Source organism: Nicotiana tomentosiformis, chromosome 2 (assembly GCF_000390325.3).
Source record: "Nicotiana tomentosiformis chromosome 2, ASM39032v3, whole genome shotgun sequence".
In the NCBI taxonomy this organism is placed as follows: Eukaryota; Viridiplantae; Streptophyta; class Magnoliopsida; order Solanales; family Solanaceae; genus Nicotiana; species Nicotiana tomentosiformis.
In genome coordinates, this window is record NC_090813.1 from 57,992,833 (window position 1) to 58,012,003 (window position 19,171).

The window sequence follows — 19,171 nt, forward strand, 5'->3', positions numbered from 1 at the left end:
AAAGTTTAGAATTATTCTCTAAAAAACTTGTAATCTTAACTTAGAAAATATAAGAATGTAGAAAAAAAACTAATTCTTGCAGTCTATAATAAAGATATATATAAAATAGCAAATATATCCTTTAAAAATTATAGTCTTAAACATGTCATATAATTTGTAAAACTTACTAAATAAAGTCTTAAGTCGAATTATGTATAACATGGTTTCACTATGAACATGCTCTCAAACATGTTACCTTTTGACTGGTTACTACACGATTATTATAATGCAAACACACTTCCTAAATTTATAGTAGCTTCTCACATTTGTCTATATATTTCACAATTCTATCACTGGAAATAACAAATTAACATGTTAGAATCTACATTATTTACCTGATTTTTGAACCAATCCCACTTTTGATTAACAAGCTTATGGAAGAGAATATAGGGGCATTCTGCAATGGATATTTCAACAAAAAGAATTTCATGGATTGACATCTTTCACTGTAGCACACTTTAGTCAGCAATACCACCTAGAGCAAGATGCATTCCTCAAAAATCAAAATTACTAGGACTTCTCACTAATGTATTTTTATCAAGGAAAAGCAAAGAGAGGTTGCTCCTTGTTCAAGAAAAATACATTGATCAGAAGACTTCAATGGATTGCTAGATGAATAAAACCTAATCCTTGGATTGAAAGAGTACTAAGAAGTCTCTTAGATCAAAAAAGAGTACTAAGAAGTCTCCTGCGACATCATTGTTCTTTCCATATCCTACCAGTAACTCTAAGCTTCAATTCTTTCCGGTCTCCACCAGAAAAGAAGAGCGCCATATTACGTTGAATGATGAGGCCATCAAAACTGTCTCTAACCTTACGGTGACTATCCCTAACGCTTCTTGGTACCCCTTGCCAAATCATCTTCCTTCCGTTGCCTCCAACTTCAAGACTGTAGCTAAAGTTCTTTGCCGTTTCATCATCACCCATGAACCGTAAAAATGCAATATAGACCGGTGCCATTCCAAGTTGAAATGCTTCAAAGTGTAAACAGAAGTACTGACCAAAGCAACTGAAAACCTGGAGGAAAATTAAAATGAGACCACATTATTCCAGATATGAACTCAAAGTACAGGACCAAAAGTTAAGCAACAATATCAGCTAAAAAACCGCTGATTAGATTCCACATAGTGAAAAAGACAGCACACAGAAAAAGGTACAGCATAACATATAACCAGGTAGGTACAGAACAATCTGCCAAGCTAGCCAACTTTGTTGGAGACGAGAAGATCCTAGTACATGGGATTTGCCATGGAAAGAAAGATCTTTGCCATCTTCATTGGCTAAATTTTCCTGGCTCAAGCTTTTCCTTAAAAGAGCAAATTTAGCAAAAGGTTTTTTTTTAATGCAGAAAAGATCCCTCATCCGTTTTGAAATTACAACGTTAGAATATGATGCCAAATAATTGATCCTCCAAATTCAAAAGGCCCACAAAACAACAGCCACTTTACAATGGGCAGCCAAATTACATAAAAGATATGCCAGTGCTCATGTCCAAAGATTAAGGATATTCCAGTTCATACAGCCAAATGATCTACCACTGAGATTAAGGGTATCGGTCAAAACATTAATGGCTTTCCAGCTTACGTAATCAAGCAATATCCTAAACAAAAAACAAGCCATAAAAAATGAACAAGAAGACCACCAAGCCACTCCCCTCATCTCCTTCCTCTATTTTCTTCAAGGTTATGGGCAAGTAGTATGCTAATAAAAGAAAGTGAAGAATTTGATTTGTTATTCCTATTATGAACAAACTGAATTTATTATTTAAAAAGCATTATTTCGCCCCCCAATCAAAAGAAGCGAAAAGTAGGGATGCCAAATAGAACCTTATAGCATCTCGACTGCAAATACTAAAAAACAAAAAGACTTGAGTCAGTCTTGAACTCACAGCATAATATTCATGCTCCCATACTTCACAGCAAAGAAGTCACACTATTAACATTCCCCTATACACAAATCTAGCACACTTTCAGAATTGTTTGCTAGAGTTGCCTACTTTGAATCAGACCAAAAGCTAATCTGCAGTGAATGGAAGAAGAGCAACAGTACTTACGGTGAGCATCCATGTAGCATTTTCCACTTCATGGGGATTTGCTTTTACATAACGATGATTGAAAGTACTGCCGACATGCATATCAACTTTGTGATCATCTTTCAAATGGGCAACTAAATATGGGATGTCGCCAATGACAGTGCACTCTGAGCCCGCATAGGGGCAATTATAGGGTCTGAAAGAGCATTCAGATTCGTGCTTCAGCTTGCTGTAGTAAGGAATGATTCCTATGCATCCAAAGCTCTGATATTTACATGGGAGCTCAAGAGATGCAGCAACCTTCTCTAATGCAAGGCATCGAATATTACCAAGCTCATGCCGACATGTTGGACAGCGATTATGCACCCTAGGTTTGCAACCAGAACACAGTGTGTGACCGTTGGAACACTGCAATAAGGGCAAAAGAGAGAGAGAGAAGAATTAAGTACTGCACAGACAAGAAACAGGGACAACAATAACGGGCGGAGCGTCTTGTAAAAGAAGAAGAAGAACTGTATAAAAGATATCACACCAGTAATAGTTTGTGAGCATAGATCACTACGCCCTCTGTTCCATTTTACATGGTACTATTGGGAATAAAACAATTTTTCTCGTTTGGAGACGGAGGAATATTTGTTTCATTTAAAAAAATAAAATAGACAAAGAAAAACATGTAAGTTTTTATCCGGCACTATTCTAAAAGAAAAACCAGACCTATCTCCCCCCCCTACGCCCTCTGTTCCATTTTACATGGTACTATTGGGAATAAAACAATTTTTCTCGTTTGGAGACGGAGGAATATTTGTTTCATTTAAAAAAATAAAATAGACAAAGAAAAACATGTAAGTTTTTATCCGGCACTATTCTAAAAGAAAAACCAGACCTATCTCCCCCCCCCCCCCCCCCTTTATTTTCTCTTTTTCCTCTTTTCTATTTGTTTACATGAAACATCCTCTCTACTCCTTCGAGGCAGGGGTAAGGTCTGCATACACACTACCCTCCACAGACCCCACTAGTGAGATTTCGCTGGGTCGTTGTTGTTGTTGTTGCATTTGTTTACATAAAGCAGTGTTTTTAAGAGTGAGAAGCGCAAAAAAGCGACAAGGGCTCGCCTCGCTTCAAAAGCGAAGCGCACACTTTATTAAAGTGAAGCGCAATTCTTAAAAAACATAATGTAAACCTTGCAAAGACACAATATAAAATTATAAATAATCAAAAAGTTCAATTTAAAAACTTAAAAGTAGGTACTAGGTACCACCAAATCCTCCACAAACCATAGGACAAGCAAAATCAAAGCTACTAAATTACTAGAATCAACCTCTTATTCTTCTACTCTTCTTGTTCTTCTTCAAGATTGTCAAAATCTTGAATTCCTCTATTATCTTCATATTGCTCGTCATCTTCCTCCTCCCCCTCCTCTTCCTCTTCATGATCACTTTCATGTTCATCAATTAGGGATAGGGATTGACTTGTAGTAGCCACACTTTTTCCCTTCCTAATCGAGCTTGAACTTGAAGTATTCCCCCTTAAACCATAAGGATTCTCCCCAACTCCACTAGCAACCGCAACATCACCCCAAGTGAAATTAGAGTCGCCTTCAAATACTTCTTCATCTTTACAATTTTCGGGGACTCCGGTTAGCCACTCATTAACCTCATCAATATTCTCCAAAAGAATTGGATCAATTAGGTTGCGGTGGTTGTAGCGACGCCTCAATGCTCTATTGTATTTTATGAACACTAGATTATGGAGGCGCTTCAAAGTTAGTCGATTCCTCTTCTTTGTATGAATCTGCAAACAAAATGTGTCAACTAATTAGTAGGAGTTGGCACAATTGAGATATAATTTATTTGATCTCAAAACACGAAATAATTCTTTTTATTTCTCACGTGTTCAAAAACGCTCCAGTTCCTTTCACATCCGGATGAGCTACAAGTTAAACTTAGAACTCTGATGGCAAAAGTCTGTAAATCCGGTGTCTCTACACCATATTCGTCCCACCACTCAACTATAGAAGTGAAAAAAAATATTCAAGAGTTAATAAGTATAAAAAATACATTAAAGTTAGAGCTATAAAATATAGAAGCACTTTGTCACCTGGCGACTTCGTCTTTCTTTGTTTAATAGCAAGTCGGAGCTTAAAAAGTCCCTCAGCTGCCTTGTAAATAGCAAGCTGATCTACTATCTTTTCTTGCAAGTCTTCATCTGGGGTCAACTTGATAACAACCTCATGGAATCCTGTCCACACTTCTCTAGCCAATGAATTATTCTCATGCTGATCATAAAAGAGTGACGGGTTCAGAATAAGTCCAGTTGCATGCAAAGGTCTATGAAGTTGCTCACTCCATCTTGCATCAATAATCTGAAAGACCTTTGCATATTTCTGCTCATCAGTGAATGATGCTTGAATAGCCTCCTTGGCCCTATCCATAGCTTCATAGAGGTAGCCCATTGATGGTTTTTTCTCCCCATCCACCAAACAGAGTACTTTAACCAAAGGGCCACCAATTTTAAGAGCATGAAGGACATTATTCCAAAAAAAAAAAGAAAGAATAATGCGTGCAACATCTTTCCCCGCACTTTCCTTTGCAAATTTACTCTTGCTCCATTCCTCTGAAGTGAACAACTTTCTCAAATTGGATTTTTGCAAGTGGATACTATGTAAAGTCAAGAAAGCAGTGGAGAACCTTGTCTTGCCCGGTTTCACCAAATTTTTTTGTCTGGTGAATCTTCTCATCATATTCAATAACAAGGGCCGTTGAGAAATATAAGAATGTACCCTAACGCCCTGGCCAAAAACTGTAGAGAAGGGTTTTTCCTTGAAAATGTCCCCGAAGATTAAGTTGATACAAATGAGCCGCACATGGAGTCCAATAGACATTCTTGTACGCTCCTTCCACCATGCCACCCGCTTTCACATTTTCACTCGCATTATCAGTAACCACTTGAACAACTTTGCTTGGGCCAATCTTTTCAATGATGTTCTGAAACAAGGTGAATATTTTGATGTGGTCAGTGGATGAGTCGCTAGCATCAATGAACTCAAGAAACAAACTTCCCTTGGGAGAATTCACCAACAAGTTAATAATCATTTTCCCAGTTCTTGCCGTCCACTTATCTATCATAATGGAGCAGCCATACTTATTCCACACAACTTTATGTTCCTGCACAATTTTATTAGTCTCCTCCACTTCCTTATTTAGATAAGGACCTCTGATTTCATGATAAGTGGAAGGCTTCATTCCAGGTCCGTATTGACCAACGGCCTCAATAAAGTCTCCAAAAGTGTCAGTATAGTTGACACAATTGAAGGGGAGCCCAGCATCATAGACCTATCGTGCAAAAGCTCTAACTGCACGATCCCTCAAAATGTCCTTAGCAATTTTTTGTACATCTTTTCCACTGCTCTTTCCTTCCGGCTTCTTTGGGAAATAGCAATCTATAGGACCTTTAGTCTTACTCGTACCCGTCGATCCATGTCTTGAAGAGATTGCATCTCTTCCATGTTTAGTTGGAAGTGACAATTCTTCAATATCATCATCATCATCATCAAGATTGGTCACCAATGGTTGATGACTCATTTGATTTTTTTGCTCCTTCTTCTTCTCAACAAAATTCTTTATTTCATCCCTCACCTCCGGTGGGCATTTCGGACAACTTGTGACGTTTCTATCGCCACCAATAAGATGGAATTTAAAGCGATAAATTCCACCCGTTGTAATCTTGTTACAAAACTTGCATACAATATTTGTATTCTTCTCATTAACTCTATCGCCATATCGCCAAGCCGGGTCTTTATCTTTCGATCTTTGAGACATTTTGAAATCCCTATTAAGATATAAGAAAATACATAATCAAATAAACTGAAAATACATATAATATATATAATAATTAATTTTATAAATCGAAATACACATTAAAAAAATCAAATAAACTAAAATATAACATATATAATTTTCTAAAATGAAATACATATAAAATAATTCAAATAAACTGAAAACATAACATATATATAATAATTAATTTTATATACTGAAATATACATTAAAAAAATCAAATAAACTGAAAAATATACCATATATAAATAATAATTAATTTTATATACTGAAATATACATTAAAAAAATCAAATAAACTAAAATATAACATATATATATAATAATTTATTTTCTAAAATGAAATACATATAAAATTAATCAAATAAATTGAAAATATAACATATATAATAATAATTTTATATACTGAAATATACATTAAAAAATCAAATAAACTGAAAAATATAACATATATAAATAATAATTAATTTTATATACTGAAATATACATTAAAAAAATCAAATAAACTAAAGTATAACATATATATATATAATAATTAATTTTCTAAAATGAAATACATATAAAATTAATCAAATAAACTGAAAATATAACATATATAAATAATAATTAATATTATATACTGAAATATACATTAAAAAAATCAAATAAACTGAAAAATATAACATATATAATAATTAATTTTATATGCTGAAATATACATTAAAAAATCAAATAAACTGAAAAATATAACATATATAAATAATAATTAATTTTATAAACTAAAATACATATTAAAATTAATAAATAAGAAGAATAAAAGGGGGGAAAAACAGAATCTGATCTGGACAGGTTAGAGATAAAAGGAAGAAGAAGACGCTGAAGTCTGAACAGTGCAAACTGGACTGTCAGAGATAAACGAAGAAGAAGAAGGAAGAAAGAAGGAAAAAGAAAGAAAAAAAAGCAGAATCTGACGGGAACAAGAAGAAGAAAGAAAGAAGAAAGAAAAAAAATAGAAGAAGAAAGGAGAAGAAGAAAATTACCTGGACTGGTCAGCAATGTCGATGAAGTTGAACCCTAGGCTTTGGTCGACGTCGATCGAAGAAGAGAGAAGAAGAAATGGCCAATTTTTGTCGATTTAGGGTCTGATTTGTATAATTAAAAAACAGACCCAAAGTTTTTTTTTTTAAAAAGGGCCCTCTGCGCTTTTTTACCAGAAGCGATCGCTTCATCGCTTTACTCGCTTCGTCGCTTCGTCGATTCCTCCATTGAAGCGTGCGCTTCCCTCGGTCGAGTCGCCTCAGGCAGCTAGAAGCAACACTAGGTCGCGTCGCGTCGCGCTTAAAGCGACAAAGCGATCGCTTTTCTAAACACTGACATAAAGATTAAAAATCCCATCTCTAAAGTGGTGAATGAGAAAACATTGTATTTTTAGAATGTAACTAAGTAAAGGCCGGTAAAGGGACCCATCAGCATTTATCAGCAAGAAATTCAGATAATCATACCTGATGAATGGGTGGATACATAGCATTTAAGCATACTGGGCATTCCAATAATTCACGAACACTACTAGAAACAGTCACATTAGGTTTTGTTGTATGCTGAGCAAGCTCATTCATATGTTCACCTATGTCCGTGCAGTCTTCATTTCGTGGAGGATTAATGACCTCAGATTGACATCGCAAGTCATCAAAATAAGGACTTCCAGTTGCCATTGCTCTTATAAGCGGTTAATCACTGCATAAGCCAAGTATTCCATCAAATAAGGTTAAACATAAAATAAGCATGTAATAGTTGATAACGGGATACATCCAAAAATTTCAGTAAGACCAGACCATCTGTAAGATGCCATATAACTCAGTTACTTGAGGGTATTTCGTCTTCAGTGGACAGAACCCAGAATAATGAACTTAAAAGACACTAAGCTACTTTCACACAGCAAAACAATAACATTTAACTAATCAAAAGGCAAAATGACAACCCACTGAAAGACAACTTCTCCAAGATCTCATGATGCCTGACATATTAACACTATTCTCCTTGTTTACTTTAAGCAAATAGGTGCAATCCAAAAAGTTTTATTGACATGATAGTGAGAGAACTGGAGGAGAAGACATATCTCAAACACTAGTTGAATTTCAGCGATTTACGAACATAAGATATAGGACGTGAGCACCATTGTCACAGAAACCTGCAGAAAACAAAACCTCTTGCAAGTGCTTTTCCAGGCAATTGTTTAAATCTACTCGCAGGTCTTGCTATCACTTTTGCTTTCTATGTTTACATTGTCTATATCCATATCGGAATCAGAATATCAGGCATCTTTTGAGAGAAGACGGAGATGTATGTAATTCTCCAAACAACTTCCCTAGACAATCTGAAAACCAGAACAATCTCCAAGTCCCAAGCACAACATTAAGCATCTAACTCTAAGCATTTTAAGATTTTCCAAGCCTTTCTATAGTAAAAGTAATACTATTTGAATCTACAATTACAGTCATGCATGTATTGCGTGACACGCATTGCACCAACGAATTTCTTATTTAGTTCCCGGAAAAATGAGCCATTGAAGAAGGCAAAATCAATCTAAACACCAGGACACTCTTCTATGATATCTGCAATCTGAAGAATCAAATAATTTTTAGACAAAGGTGGCATACATGTCAACTTGCCACACCTCGACTAGCCCATTGAGTACTTGATACCTTCCACCAGCACATATACCGAGGATCTCTGCCTACCAAGACTTAGAAAGACGAAAGGAAACCACCTAAGTTTTTCCTTTTTGCCTATGCTAGAATTAGAACCGTGATCTCCTATGGTCCATTATAGGTTGCCATTACGCCACACCCCGGGTAGCCCAAGGAATCAGATATTAAATTTCTTTTTATCTAGCAAGCTCCGAATGTTGTTATTTAGTGGTGTGATTGTAGCTTATAGCTCATGGCTCCAACTAAAAGGACAAGAAAGATATAGAAATCTCCATTTACAAATCAAATATTTACAGTGAACTTGGCAGCACTGTATACGCCATAAAAACAGAAGATAATGCTGGACTTGAAAAAAGTCATTTCGCAAAACAAAAATTTCCACTTAATAAGTCAGATTGGGAAACAATCCAAAATGTCACATTTGATAGAGTGACATGAGCATCTTAAACATCACTAATTCACTATTTCAATTATACCTTCTTTGCGAAAAAACACATAAAAAAAAAATACCCCAGAAAGAATCACACATTAAATTCGCAAAAACATACATATAACTTACTTGAAAGAGCATTTTCAAGTGGGAAACAAAAGGAAATCGAAAATGAATACCTAGGTTTTAAGCCGACACGGATCTATAATCACAAAACCCCATTAAGAATAGGTTAAACCCTAAAGAAGGCTGAGGCAAAATGGGAAACATGAAGAAAGTACCAGGGATAGCTGACGACTAATGCGGGAATTTGACTTCCAGAGAGAGTATATATTTCTGGAGAAAAATGGAAATTTTCAAATTTCAAATTAAAGCTGAAGGAGGAGGGGCGGGTGGGGACGGGGAGCGTGTGCAAGAGTTCTCGAGAGAATACAAGTAACAAACGAGAAGAAAGAGAACTTTGGAAACTGCAAAATTTGGGGGGCCCTGTTTTGGAAATTGGACGGAAACAAAGCCAAACAGGGGTTGAGGGGAATAGGCAATGGGCGCCAAATGGGATTTTTTTTGGGTTAAGAAGAAAGAGAGAGTGTCCCTAAAACGACGTCGACTGCCTGCAGTATTAAGAGTTTAATAAATCCCATCGATCGGTTTAAAGTTTAAACAGCTCTATTTGAACGGCAGATTATAGAGTTATTTAGGTGGTATTTTCTTTGTAGAAATCTTTTAGAGATCTTGAAAATATTTTTGTGATAAATATGTCTTTTTAATTTTGCAATTTTTTAAAAATATATTTTTTGAACAAAGGTTTTGAGGGTGTTTTCAAAGAAAAGCTTTTTCGATTGAAATTTTTAAAAAATACTTCTACTACCAATCAACGGCACAACCGCCTCACCAACCATATCCACCACTAGTCACAACAGCACTAACTTTCACCGAATCACCTCTATTGTGCATTTCATCACCACCGCACAACCATCACCTTCTGGCTACCACTAGTTATTATTGCACAATTACCATGCTCATCTTCTTCGCCAACCGCGATTAATATGATTAGCCAAAATCGTACAATCATCATTGCTTATCACTATTACTGTCAGCCGTTACGTTCACTAGCTTTTAAAATGTGATTCAAAAATAAATAATTTGTAAATTACCACCTAAATTAATAATTTCATTAAATTCTATGGATATAATGTTTGACCCAAAATACAGATTTTGGTCCAATCAATTATATTTAAATAAAGAAGAGTCAATCCGTGCTAATGATAATATTCAAAATATGAGATAACTTGTAATAAAATAATATGTGTGTATTAAGTCGGATGACAATAAATATGAACAATATCAACAATATTTAATGACTCAAAGGGAGTGGATATCATTACTCCCTCCGGTCCACAATAAGTGATCAATTTGCTTTTTTATTTTGGTCCAAAATAAGTGTTCATTTATATAATCAAGAAAAAATTCAATGTGTTTTTTCAAAATTACCCTTATGTACGTATCTCTAAAAAGTCTTTTACTCCTCACATTAACTATACCAGAATATTTAATTAAGGGTAGTTTAGTCACACTAACTATTTTTTCTAGAATATTATATTTCCTTAATGGGTGTGCCCAAAGCAAATTGGTCACTTATTGTGGACCGGAGGGAGTAACTAACAATAAATAGCAATGGATGATATTTATGTAAATAAGAGCACATGAGTCATTCGAAAAGGGGTGAGATCTGTTGATATTCCTTCTGACAATGAGTAATGATTGATGAACCTTTGAACATTCGGGTTGTTCTTGGATCGAGTGGAAAAGTTAGGCAAGAATCTTAGCAAAAAGGTATTTTTCGCATGTTTGCAATAGGGTCCGATTCTCTTAATAAAGTCAATGTGTTTTCTTACACGTGAATATATTATGTCTCATATCATTATGTCTCTTTCTATTTATAGGGAACATATTCCTAAAACCCTAATAGTACATGTACAGAGAATATCCACTAAAATATTCTCTTTTGTATCATATCCTAAAACAAGCCGTTATAACTCTGTCTAGGATAGTCGACCTCGACCTTGATCTATGACTACTTCTCGAACTTGATCCTTGCTGACTCTTCGACCGCAACCTTCATCGCTTCTGGAATCACTTCGACCTTGGGCGGGTCTTTATTGAAGTCGTACTGATAATACATGGCAGTCTGTGAATGCCTCCTTAATGTTAACATGGTTTGATCATATTATAGATATTTTTTGACACATAGAGTTAGTCCCTCCGCTTATTGAGGTCGTCCTCGCAGGTGAGCTTGATGAGCGGATAATGTCATTTTTCGTCGAAATTATCGAGTAAGCTGCAAGAGTCGTAAACGTCGTGTCGAATGGGCCACGTGGCCCTCTGTGGACCGCATATTTCAAATACCTCAAGTTTCCCAGGCGATTTGTTGGAGTTATCATGTCCAAGGATTAGAATGACGTCATGACATAAGGCATCATTATGACGCATATTCCCGATACGCTACCTCGATTCGTGCGTGACCCTTAATCGGATCTGCCGTTTCGATTTCGGTGCCAATTATGACGAGCCATTTTCGAGTTTAGTGCCATGATCTTTATAAATAGAGGTTTTTGGACTTGAGTTTGAAGTTTGTTTCTTCTAACTTTTTAGAGCACCATCCTTCTTCTTGCCATTTCCCTCTCTGAACTTCCTTTCCTCACTCTATTCCTCTACTTCATCCCATTCTTTCCCCCTTGTTATTCTTCTTTATTACTTTGCATCATGTCTATCTTACCATCAAATACTGGTGAAAGGAGTTGCGTTGCTCCTTTGGCAGTTGTGTTTCCTTCTCATGGGGAGGGTGCTTCCACCATTGTTGATAATGAAGCATTCCCGTTAGTGGAGAAAATAATACCCCGTAATCCTAACATTAGGTCTGACCTTACTAAATCACCGGACGCCGCGCCTAGGATTTTCTTATCGACGATGATGTCTAAAGAATTGGCGGAATCAAGGCCAAGTTCGGCCTTCCAAACCATATCGAACCGATCCTAGCTGGTAAAGACGTGGTGCAGGTTCATCGCCCCGGATACTGCGCTCTATATGCTTATCCCTTCCTCATCGGTTATGCCTTCCCCCTCCTTCCGTTAGTGGAGGAATTATGTCGTCACTACGGCGTCTACCCTGCTCAGCTTGCGCCATATGTCTCCAAAATTATTAGAATGCTGACCAAATTTATCGAGTTGGCCGGGGTCGAGCTGATGTTGTAGCATTTGGTTCATCTCTTCGCCCCTAGCTTCTATAGGGGAACGATGTTGAATCTTCACCATCGTGGAGGCAAATGTTTGGTGATGAAGAGGGACGATAAAACCAGTCGCCAATCGCTAGTTCTGATTTAATTTTTTCTATGTCAGGACCGAAGACGTGGTGGCTAACGCCGATGGCTTTCCCGAGGCTTGGAATAACACACGTAAGTGCTTGTTTTTTGTTTGCGTTCTTTTACTTGCTCGGAATTAGTTGAAGGACTTTTCATTTCCTTGTAGCCAACAATCAACCTCCCATTTTAGTCATGCGCATATCTGACTGGTTCGAGCAAATCCCCCCTCACGTCGTAGGGATCCGCGACTGGCCTAGCTTCATCAAGAAGTTCAGACCGACTCTTCCTTTGACAGGTAACTTTTTCTATTTGCTCGAAGGATCCTGACACTGGTGCCATCCTTTCAGAGGAAGGCTTCTGCCCCTATTGTGACTATAGCCGCTTTTGTGCCGACCCCTCCCCCGGCTGCCGCAGTCTAAGAGCCTGCCTCTGTTATGTCCGTTGGTTCTGCTCCTCAACTCTTTTCACTGATTGATGAGGAAGACGATATCTCTCATAAGGATAGTAGTCTAATACCTCGTAAGAGGAGAGCCGTGGATGCGGGAGGAGAAAGGCAGTAGCCGTCGACTTGGAAGAAGGCGACTTTGTTCTTTGAGAGACAACCATAATACATGTTGGAGAGAGCACTGGGGTGGGCTCCGAGGACCCGCACTTGGAGGATATGAACGTGAGTGCATTGATGCGTCGTTTGGGGGAGACGATCGAAGTTGGGATGCCTGACGACGGCCTCGCACTTTCGAGGTAAGAAGAGGCTTCGTATTCTAGGGTTACAGTGGATGTTCCCTCTTCTACTGATGGCAGAGACAAGGCTATTGCTAAAGAGTATGCCGGGTCTGACTTCGATATGGATCTAGACGAGTTGAGGATGATCGACGAGGGACTTAATCAACTCGAGGTGAGGTTGGAAGGGGTCTCCAGAACTATTACGATCCCAACGGATCATAATCTGCTTGTAAATACCGAGGGAGTAGTCCCTGTCCTTGGTCCTCTTTATTCTGAAGTTGAGGGTACGAACCTCGAGATAATAAATGATAGCACTTTGTCGAATAACATTGTTGGTCTAGCTCTCCGGGTAAATACGACTATCATCTGTTCTTTTCCTTATGCTTTAGTTTCTTTGTAAGTTCTAACTCCTTTTCTTTGTTTTGTAGAGGGTTATTCTAGAGATTGAGAGTGCTTGACGAGAGAGGAGATGTAAAAAAATTTATGTGATGTTGAAAGACAAGTATACAACGTGCCTTAGGAAGTACCAGGAGCTCTAGTGTCGGCTTCGCGAAGTCAGCGATGTGTGGGTCCTGAGGGAGGACTTAAAGAAGAGGGACGAGGAGCTGATGCAAGTTGTGGAGAAATGTAAAATATTTGAAGGGACGTTGAGGAGCAAAGAGGATGAGCTTGATCTTAGTAAGGACGTAGAGGCCCAATGCAGTGATCGCCAAGCCCAATTGGTCCAGCTGCGAGGCCAACTTGAAGAGTGCCAGTTCAAGGTGGAGGCTCTCAGTGGCGAGGTCGCCGAGAAAAAGGATGAGCTTGATGAGGCGGAGTCTGCTCGGTCAGAGGCTCGGAGGAGGGTGGAGTTCCTTAAATTGGCAAACCGTACCCTTTATTCTGAGCGAGAAAATGACTTGTCGATGATAAGGGCTAAAGAAGAACGACTCGATGAAAGGATTGGGGAGTTAGAAAAAGAGGCCTCCGATCTTTATGATCGAGTTGCTGCTCTATAGGTCGAGAAGGCCAAAATTCTTGCACGACCTTCTTCATTTACGGCTTCTGGCTTCCCCGACGTCCCATGTGAGCTGTATGAAGAACGGATTCATGCCGAGGCCCGACTGGATGTGCTTCATGAGTTGCATGTGGCGGGCTCTATTCCTACCGCACACTTTGAGGATACTCGGGTCAAGGTTCACGAGGCTCGGGTTGCTTGTGGCTACGACCCGACTACACCTCACCCTGGTGAAGAAGATGAGGACAGAGAGGATGCTATAGATGACCTTGAGGATGAGGCCTGGTACGATTCTATTTACCCTCCGACGAGGATGGAGAGGGCGCTAAAGATCGGGTCGGTGATGACATTGAAGACCGAACCGGTGAGGACGCTGTGGGTCGTGATGGCGATGGCCAACAATAGTTTGTTTTTATAATTTTATGTATTTTTGATGGCGTCTTCAAGAGCCTTTGTAAGAAACCTTTCTTTATAAATATTAAAGTTGGTTTTTGCTTTCATTTATGCCTTTCTTATTTGCCGTGATTTGTTCATGTACTTTGCGTGTTTTGCTCCATCATACTTTTGCTATCGTTCTTTGACTGGTCGTAGTCTTTGGGTTGAATAGCTATGGGTTGGATCACCCATTTGTCCACACAGATCGAGTATATCTAAGGTTCGATCAGTTAGGTTTAAACTTGGTCGGACTTACTTCTTGTTCGGTTAAGTTTAACCTTCTATCGAAATGTGGCTAAGGGACGATAGATGTTATTTAAACTTGGTCAAATTTTAACCTATTTAAATCGCGGCCGAGGGCCAGAAGGTGTTTGTTCGAACTTGGTCAAATTTTAACCTTTTGTTGGTGTTGTTCGAGCTGGGTTGAACTTGACTTTTTATTAAGGTGTGACCGAGGGCCGATAGGTGTTGTTCGAGATGGATCGAACTTAACCTTTTGTTTGGTTGTGGGCGAGGGCTGATAGGTGTTGTTCAAACTGAGTCGAACTTAACCTTTCGTTAAGGTACGACCGAGGGTCGATATGTGTTTGTTCGAGCTGGGTCAAACTTAACCTTTTGTTAAGGTGCGACCGAGGGCCGATAAGTGTTTGTTCGAGCTGGGTCGAACTTAACCTTTGTTATGGTGCGACCGAGGGCCGATAGGTATTTTTAGAGCTAGGTCAAACTTGACCTTTTATTGAGGTACGGCCGAGGGACGATAGGTGTTTGTTCGAGCTGGGTCAAACTTAACCTTTGTTAAGGTGCAACCGAGGGCCGATATGTGTTGTTCAGCTGGGTCGAACTTGACCTTTTATTGAGGTGTGACCGAGGGCCGATAGGTGTTGTTCGAGCTGGGTCGAACTTAACCTTTTTTAAGGCGGTTTTTATAAGCGTAAGTTTCTATTACTTTGACATTGTTGTTCTGATTACATGATTGGAGAAAGTTACAAGCTTTGGGCATTTGGCTGGCATTTCAGTCCTAGTCCCAGTCTATCTAGTCCCTTCATTGTTCGACTTGGAGATTATTGAGGAGTTAGGTAATGAAAGAGAAAATAGTCCTTCCTTCGCATACTTCAATTCGAAGTGTCCCTTTCATCACCTCGTTAGAAACCTCCTTGAGAAAACCCTAATGGGACAAAACTCAAGTGAGGGAAAAAGAGTACGACTTGGGGCGCTTCTTCCTTTTAGAAGTTGAAGTATTTGAGATGGCTGATGTTCCAATTGTTAGGTAATTATTTTCCTTTCATTGTCTCTAGTTGGTACGAACCCTTGCTTGCTTGGGTTTTGGCTTTGAGTACATAGTCCCCGACTTTGAGCGGTCAGACATTTGCTTTCTTGTTGTAGTATCATTCCGCTTGCTTCTTTTGGGCGACCATCCTTATGTACGCCATATCTCTTCGTTCGTCGATCTCGTCGAGTTCTTGCTTTCTAATTTTGTCATTAATAGTACCGCTTTTGTGGGAGTACCTTAGGCTGGTTTCTCCGACTTTGACCGGGGTGACTGCTTTGCTTCCGTAAGCTAGAGAGTATGGTGTCTCTCCTATGCTTGTCTTCGGGGTGGTTCTAAATGCCCATAATACTTTTGGGAGTATTTCCGGCCACAGTCCCTTAACGTTTTCGAGATTTTTCTTTATGATGTTTAATATGGACTTGTTGGAGGATTCTACCTGCCTGTTACCTGCTGGGTGATACGGGATTGAAACTATCCTCCTAATATGCCATTTCTCGAAGAATTCAGAAGTTTTCTTTCCCGTGAATTAGGGTCCGTTATCGCAGCTGATCTCTTTGGGTAGGCCGAATCGGCAGATGATGTTTTTCCATACGAAGGTGATCACCTCTCGTTCGTGTATTTGGGCGAACGCTGCAGCTTTCACCCATTTAGAGAAATAGTCAGTTAAAACTAGCGAAAATCATACACTACCTCGCCCTACTAGGAGGGGGACCACAATGTCCATTCTCCAATTAATGAATGGCCACGAAGAGGTGACTAAGTGGAGATGTCCGCATGCTTGGTGAATTATTGGGGCGTATTTCTGACATTGCTCGTATTTCTTCACAAACTCTGGCATCTTTTTTTCATAGTGGGCTAGTAGTATCATGCCCGTATGAGACATCTAACGAGCGCTCGATTGCCGGAATGAGCGCTATAATGGCCTTAATGGACTTATTCGAGGACGCGCTAGGTTTGGTTTGGGCCTAAACATTTTGCCAGAGGGCCGTCGTATGTCCTCTTGTATAGGTCGCTGTGGAGGAGGTTTTATCTGGTTGCCTGCATTTTTAGTTTTTTGGCTTCCTTCTTGTCGTTTGGGAGTGTGTCGTCCTGCAAGTAGGCGATAATATGATTGCGCCAATCCCAGGTTAAACTTACCTCGATTTGGTCTAGCGACAAGTTGAGGAGGTGGACTACACTTTTATCCCCAGCTATGAGGCTTTTGGTGGCTACGGCCAATTTAACGAGGTCATCCGCTTCAACATTCTACGCACGCGGGATATGGTCGATCTGGCATTTGTCGAACTGGGGCAGCAACTTACAGATCTAGGTCTGATATGTTTGCAACCTTTGTTCTTTGATTTGGAAAGTCCCTGTGACTTGGTTGACTACGAGCTGAGAATCACAGCAGAGTTTTAACCGTTTTGCCCCATAGTTTAGTGCTAGTCTCAATCCTGCAATTACGGCCTTATACTCGGCCTCGTTGTTAGTCATGTCTGGGCATCTTATAGATTGGCGAATTACTTCACCGGTAGGGACCTCGAGTACGAGTCTCAGTCCGAATTTGGAAGTGATGGATACGCCGTCGGTGTATAGGACCCAGAGGTCTTGTGTTTGGAGAGAAGCTTGGACAGCTTCCTTCTCGATCTCAGGCATTATCTTTGTGACGAAGTCACCGAGAACTTGCGACTTTATCGTTGTTCGCGGTTGATATATGATATCGTGCTCGCTTAGCTCGATGGCCCACTTGGCCAGCCTCCCCGATAATTCGGGTTTATGTAAAATTCATCTCAGAGGAAAGTTGGTAACGACCGAGATAGGGTGGCACTGGAAATAGGGTCTAAGCTTTTGTGAATCTATGATAAGTGCCAAGGTTAGTTTCTCGAGGTGTGGGTACCTCTTCTCGGCGTCGACGAGTGTTTTGTTACTGTAATAAAAATGAGATTGCATACTTTTACTTTCTCGGATCTCACTTACTGCCACTTCGGAGATGGCTAGGTAAATGAGGAGATGTTTCCCGGGTCTGAGCCTTTGAGAGCAAATGTGGTAATGACAGATACACCTTCAGTTCTCATAGAGCTTGTACACACTCGGGCGTCCACTCGAGGCCGTTATCCTTTTTGAGTACGCCAAAAAATCTGTGAAATCTTTCAGATGACAGCGATATGAATCTCGATAGGGCGACGATTCGACCAGTCAACCTTTGGACTTGCTTCTTGGTAGTCAGGAGCTCCGGTATCCCTTCGATAACTTTGATTTGGTTTGGGTTGACTTCGATCCCCCGTTGTGACACTAAAAAGCCCAAGAACTTTCCCGAGGCTACGCCAAACATGCATTTCTCTGGGTTTAGTTTCATTCCGTACCGTCTCATTATGTCAAAAACTTCCTTCAAATGGTCGATATGGTCCTCCGTCTTTACGGATTTGACCAGCATGTTGTCGACATATACCTCCATGGTCTTGCCAAGCCGATCTTTGAACATTTTCGTGACCAGTATTTGATAGGTAGCTCATGCGTTCTTCAGCCTAAATGGCATGACCCTATAACAATATGTTCCTTGGTGGGTGATGAATGTGGTTTTCTCATGGTCCTCTTCTTTCATAAGTATCTAGTAATAGTCCGAGTACATGTTCAAAAAACTCAACAGCTCATGCCCGGCCATTGCGTCGATGAGTTGGTCAATATGTGGTAACATGAACGAATCCTTCGGGCACGCTTTGTTCAAGTCTGTGAAGTCTACACATATACGCCATTTCCCATTTTTCTTTTTGACCATCACTACATTGGTGATCCACTTGGGGTATTTCGACTCTCTGATGGAGCTATTTTTTAATAGCTTCTCCACCTCCTCGTGGACGACATTGTTGATGGCGGGGTTGGATTTTTGTCTAACCTACCTTACCGGGTGGGTAGAGTGGATCGGCGTTTAGTTTATGCGTGGCGATCTCCTTGGAGATGTCCGGCATATCTGCATGGCTGAAGGCAAACAAATTTGCATTAATTAAGAATTGACTAAATTTACCTGGTTCTCGGAGTTTGCAGCCGATGTAGGCCCTTTGCTGTAGCCGCTAGGATCTAATTGAACATGGTCGAGGTCCTCTATAGTCGAGTCCACGGCTTCAACCGTTTCGGGATCCATGATGACGTCCCTGGTCTCTTCTAGTGTCGATCTCGGCCCTGTTGATTGCTATGCCTCTTTTTTCTTATCTTTCTTCTGTTGGGTTGTTGTGCTGTCTAATGCGTTGCGGTAGCATTCCCGGGACGTGCGTTGTTCTCCCCGTATGCTGAATATCTCCCAAGATGTTAGAATTTGATTACTCGGTATAAGTTAGAGGGGACGACTCTAATGGTATATATCCATTGTCATCCTACTATGGCATTATATG

General features: G+C 39.6%; 1 protein-coding gene across 3 annotated transcripts; it reads right to left on the reverse strand.

Moving 5' to 3' along the window:
• Positions 1 to 448: 448 nt before the first annotated feature.
• On the reverse strand, positions 449 to 9,587 carry LOC104108857 (E3 ubiquitin-protein ligase DIS1-like). 3 transcript variants are annotated; one of them, XM_070195399.1, is made up of 5 exons: positions 6,926 to 7,381; positions 4,169 to 5,899; positions 3,961 to 4,079; positions 3,390 to 3,862; positions 2,342 to 2,479 (listed from the first exon to the last, which is right to left on the reverse strand). In XM_070195399.1, exons 2-4 carry the CDS (start codon positions 4,950 to 4,952, stop codon positions 3,401 to 3,403), a joined length of 1,365 nt encoding a protein of 454 aa, XP_070051500.1. In that variant the 5' UTR covers positions 4,953 to 5,899; positions 6,926 to 7,381; the 3' UTR covers positions 2,342 to 2,479; positions 3,390 to 3,400. The 3 variants fall into 3 exon arrangements, with proteins under 3 accessions (XP_070051502.1, XP_070051501.1, XP_070051500.1); XM_070195401.1 differs by lacking the exons at positions 3,390 to 3,862; positions 3,961 to 4,079; positions 4,169 to 5,899; positions 6,926 to 7,381 and adding exons at positions 449 to 1,056; positions 7,388 to 7,619; positions 9,305 to 9,587 and having other exon boundaries at positions 2,093 to 2,479; XM_070195400.1 differs by lacking the exons at positions 3,390 to 3,862; positions 3,961 to 4,079; positions 4,169 to 5,899; positions 6,926 to 7,381 and adding exons at positions 449 to 1,056; positions 7,388 to 7,619; positions 9,203 to 9,587 and having other exon boundaries at positions 2,093 to 2,479.
• Positions 9,588 to 19,171: the final 9,584 nt, after the last annotated feature.

Coding starts and splice junctions, on each gene's coding strand:
- LOC104108857 (XM_070195399.1), bottom strand. CDS start 4,952: ATGTCTATTGGACTCCATGTGCGGCTCATTTGTATCAACTTAATCTTC. Junction 4,080..4,168: donor AAGAAAGACGAAGTCGCCAG/GTGACAAAGTGC, acceptor TCACTTCTATAG/TTGAGTGGTGGGACGAATAT. Junction 3,863..3,960: donor ACTGGAGCGTTTTTGAACAC/GTGAGAAATAAA, acceptor TTTTGTTTGCAG/ATTCATACAAAGAAGAGGAA.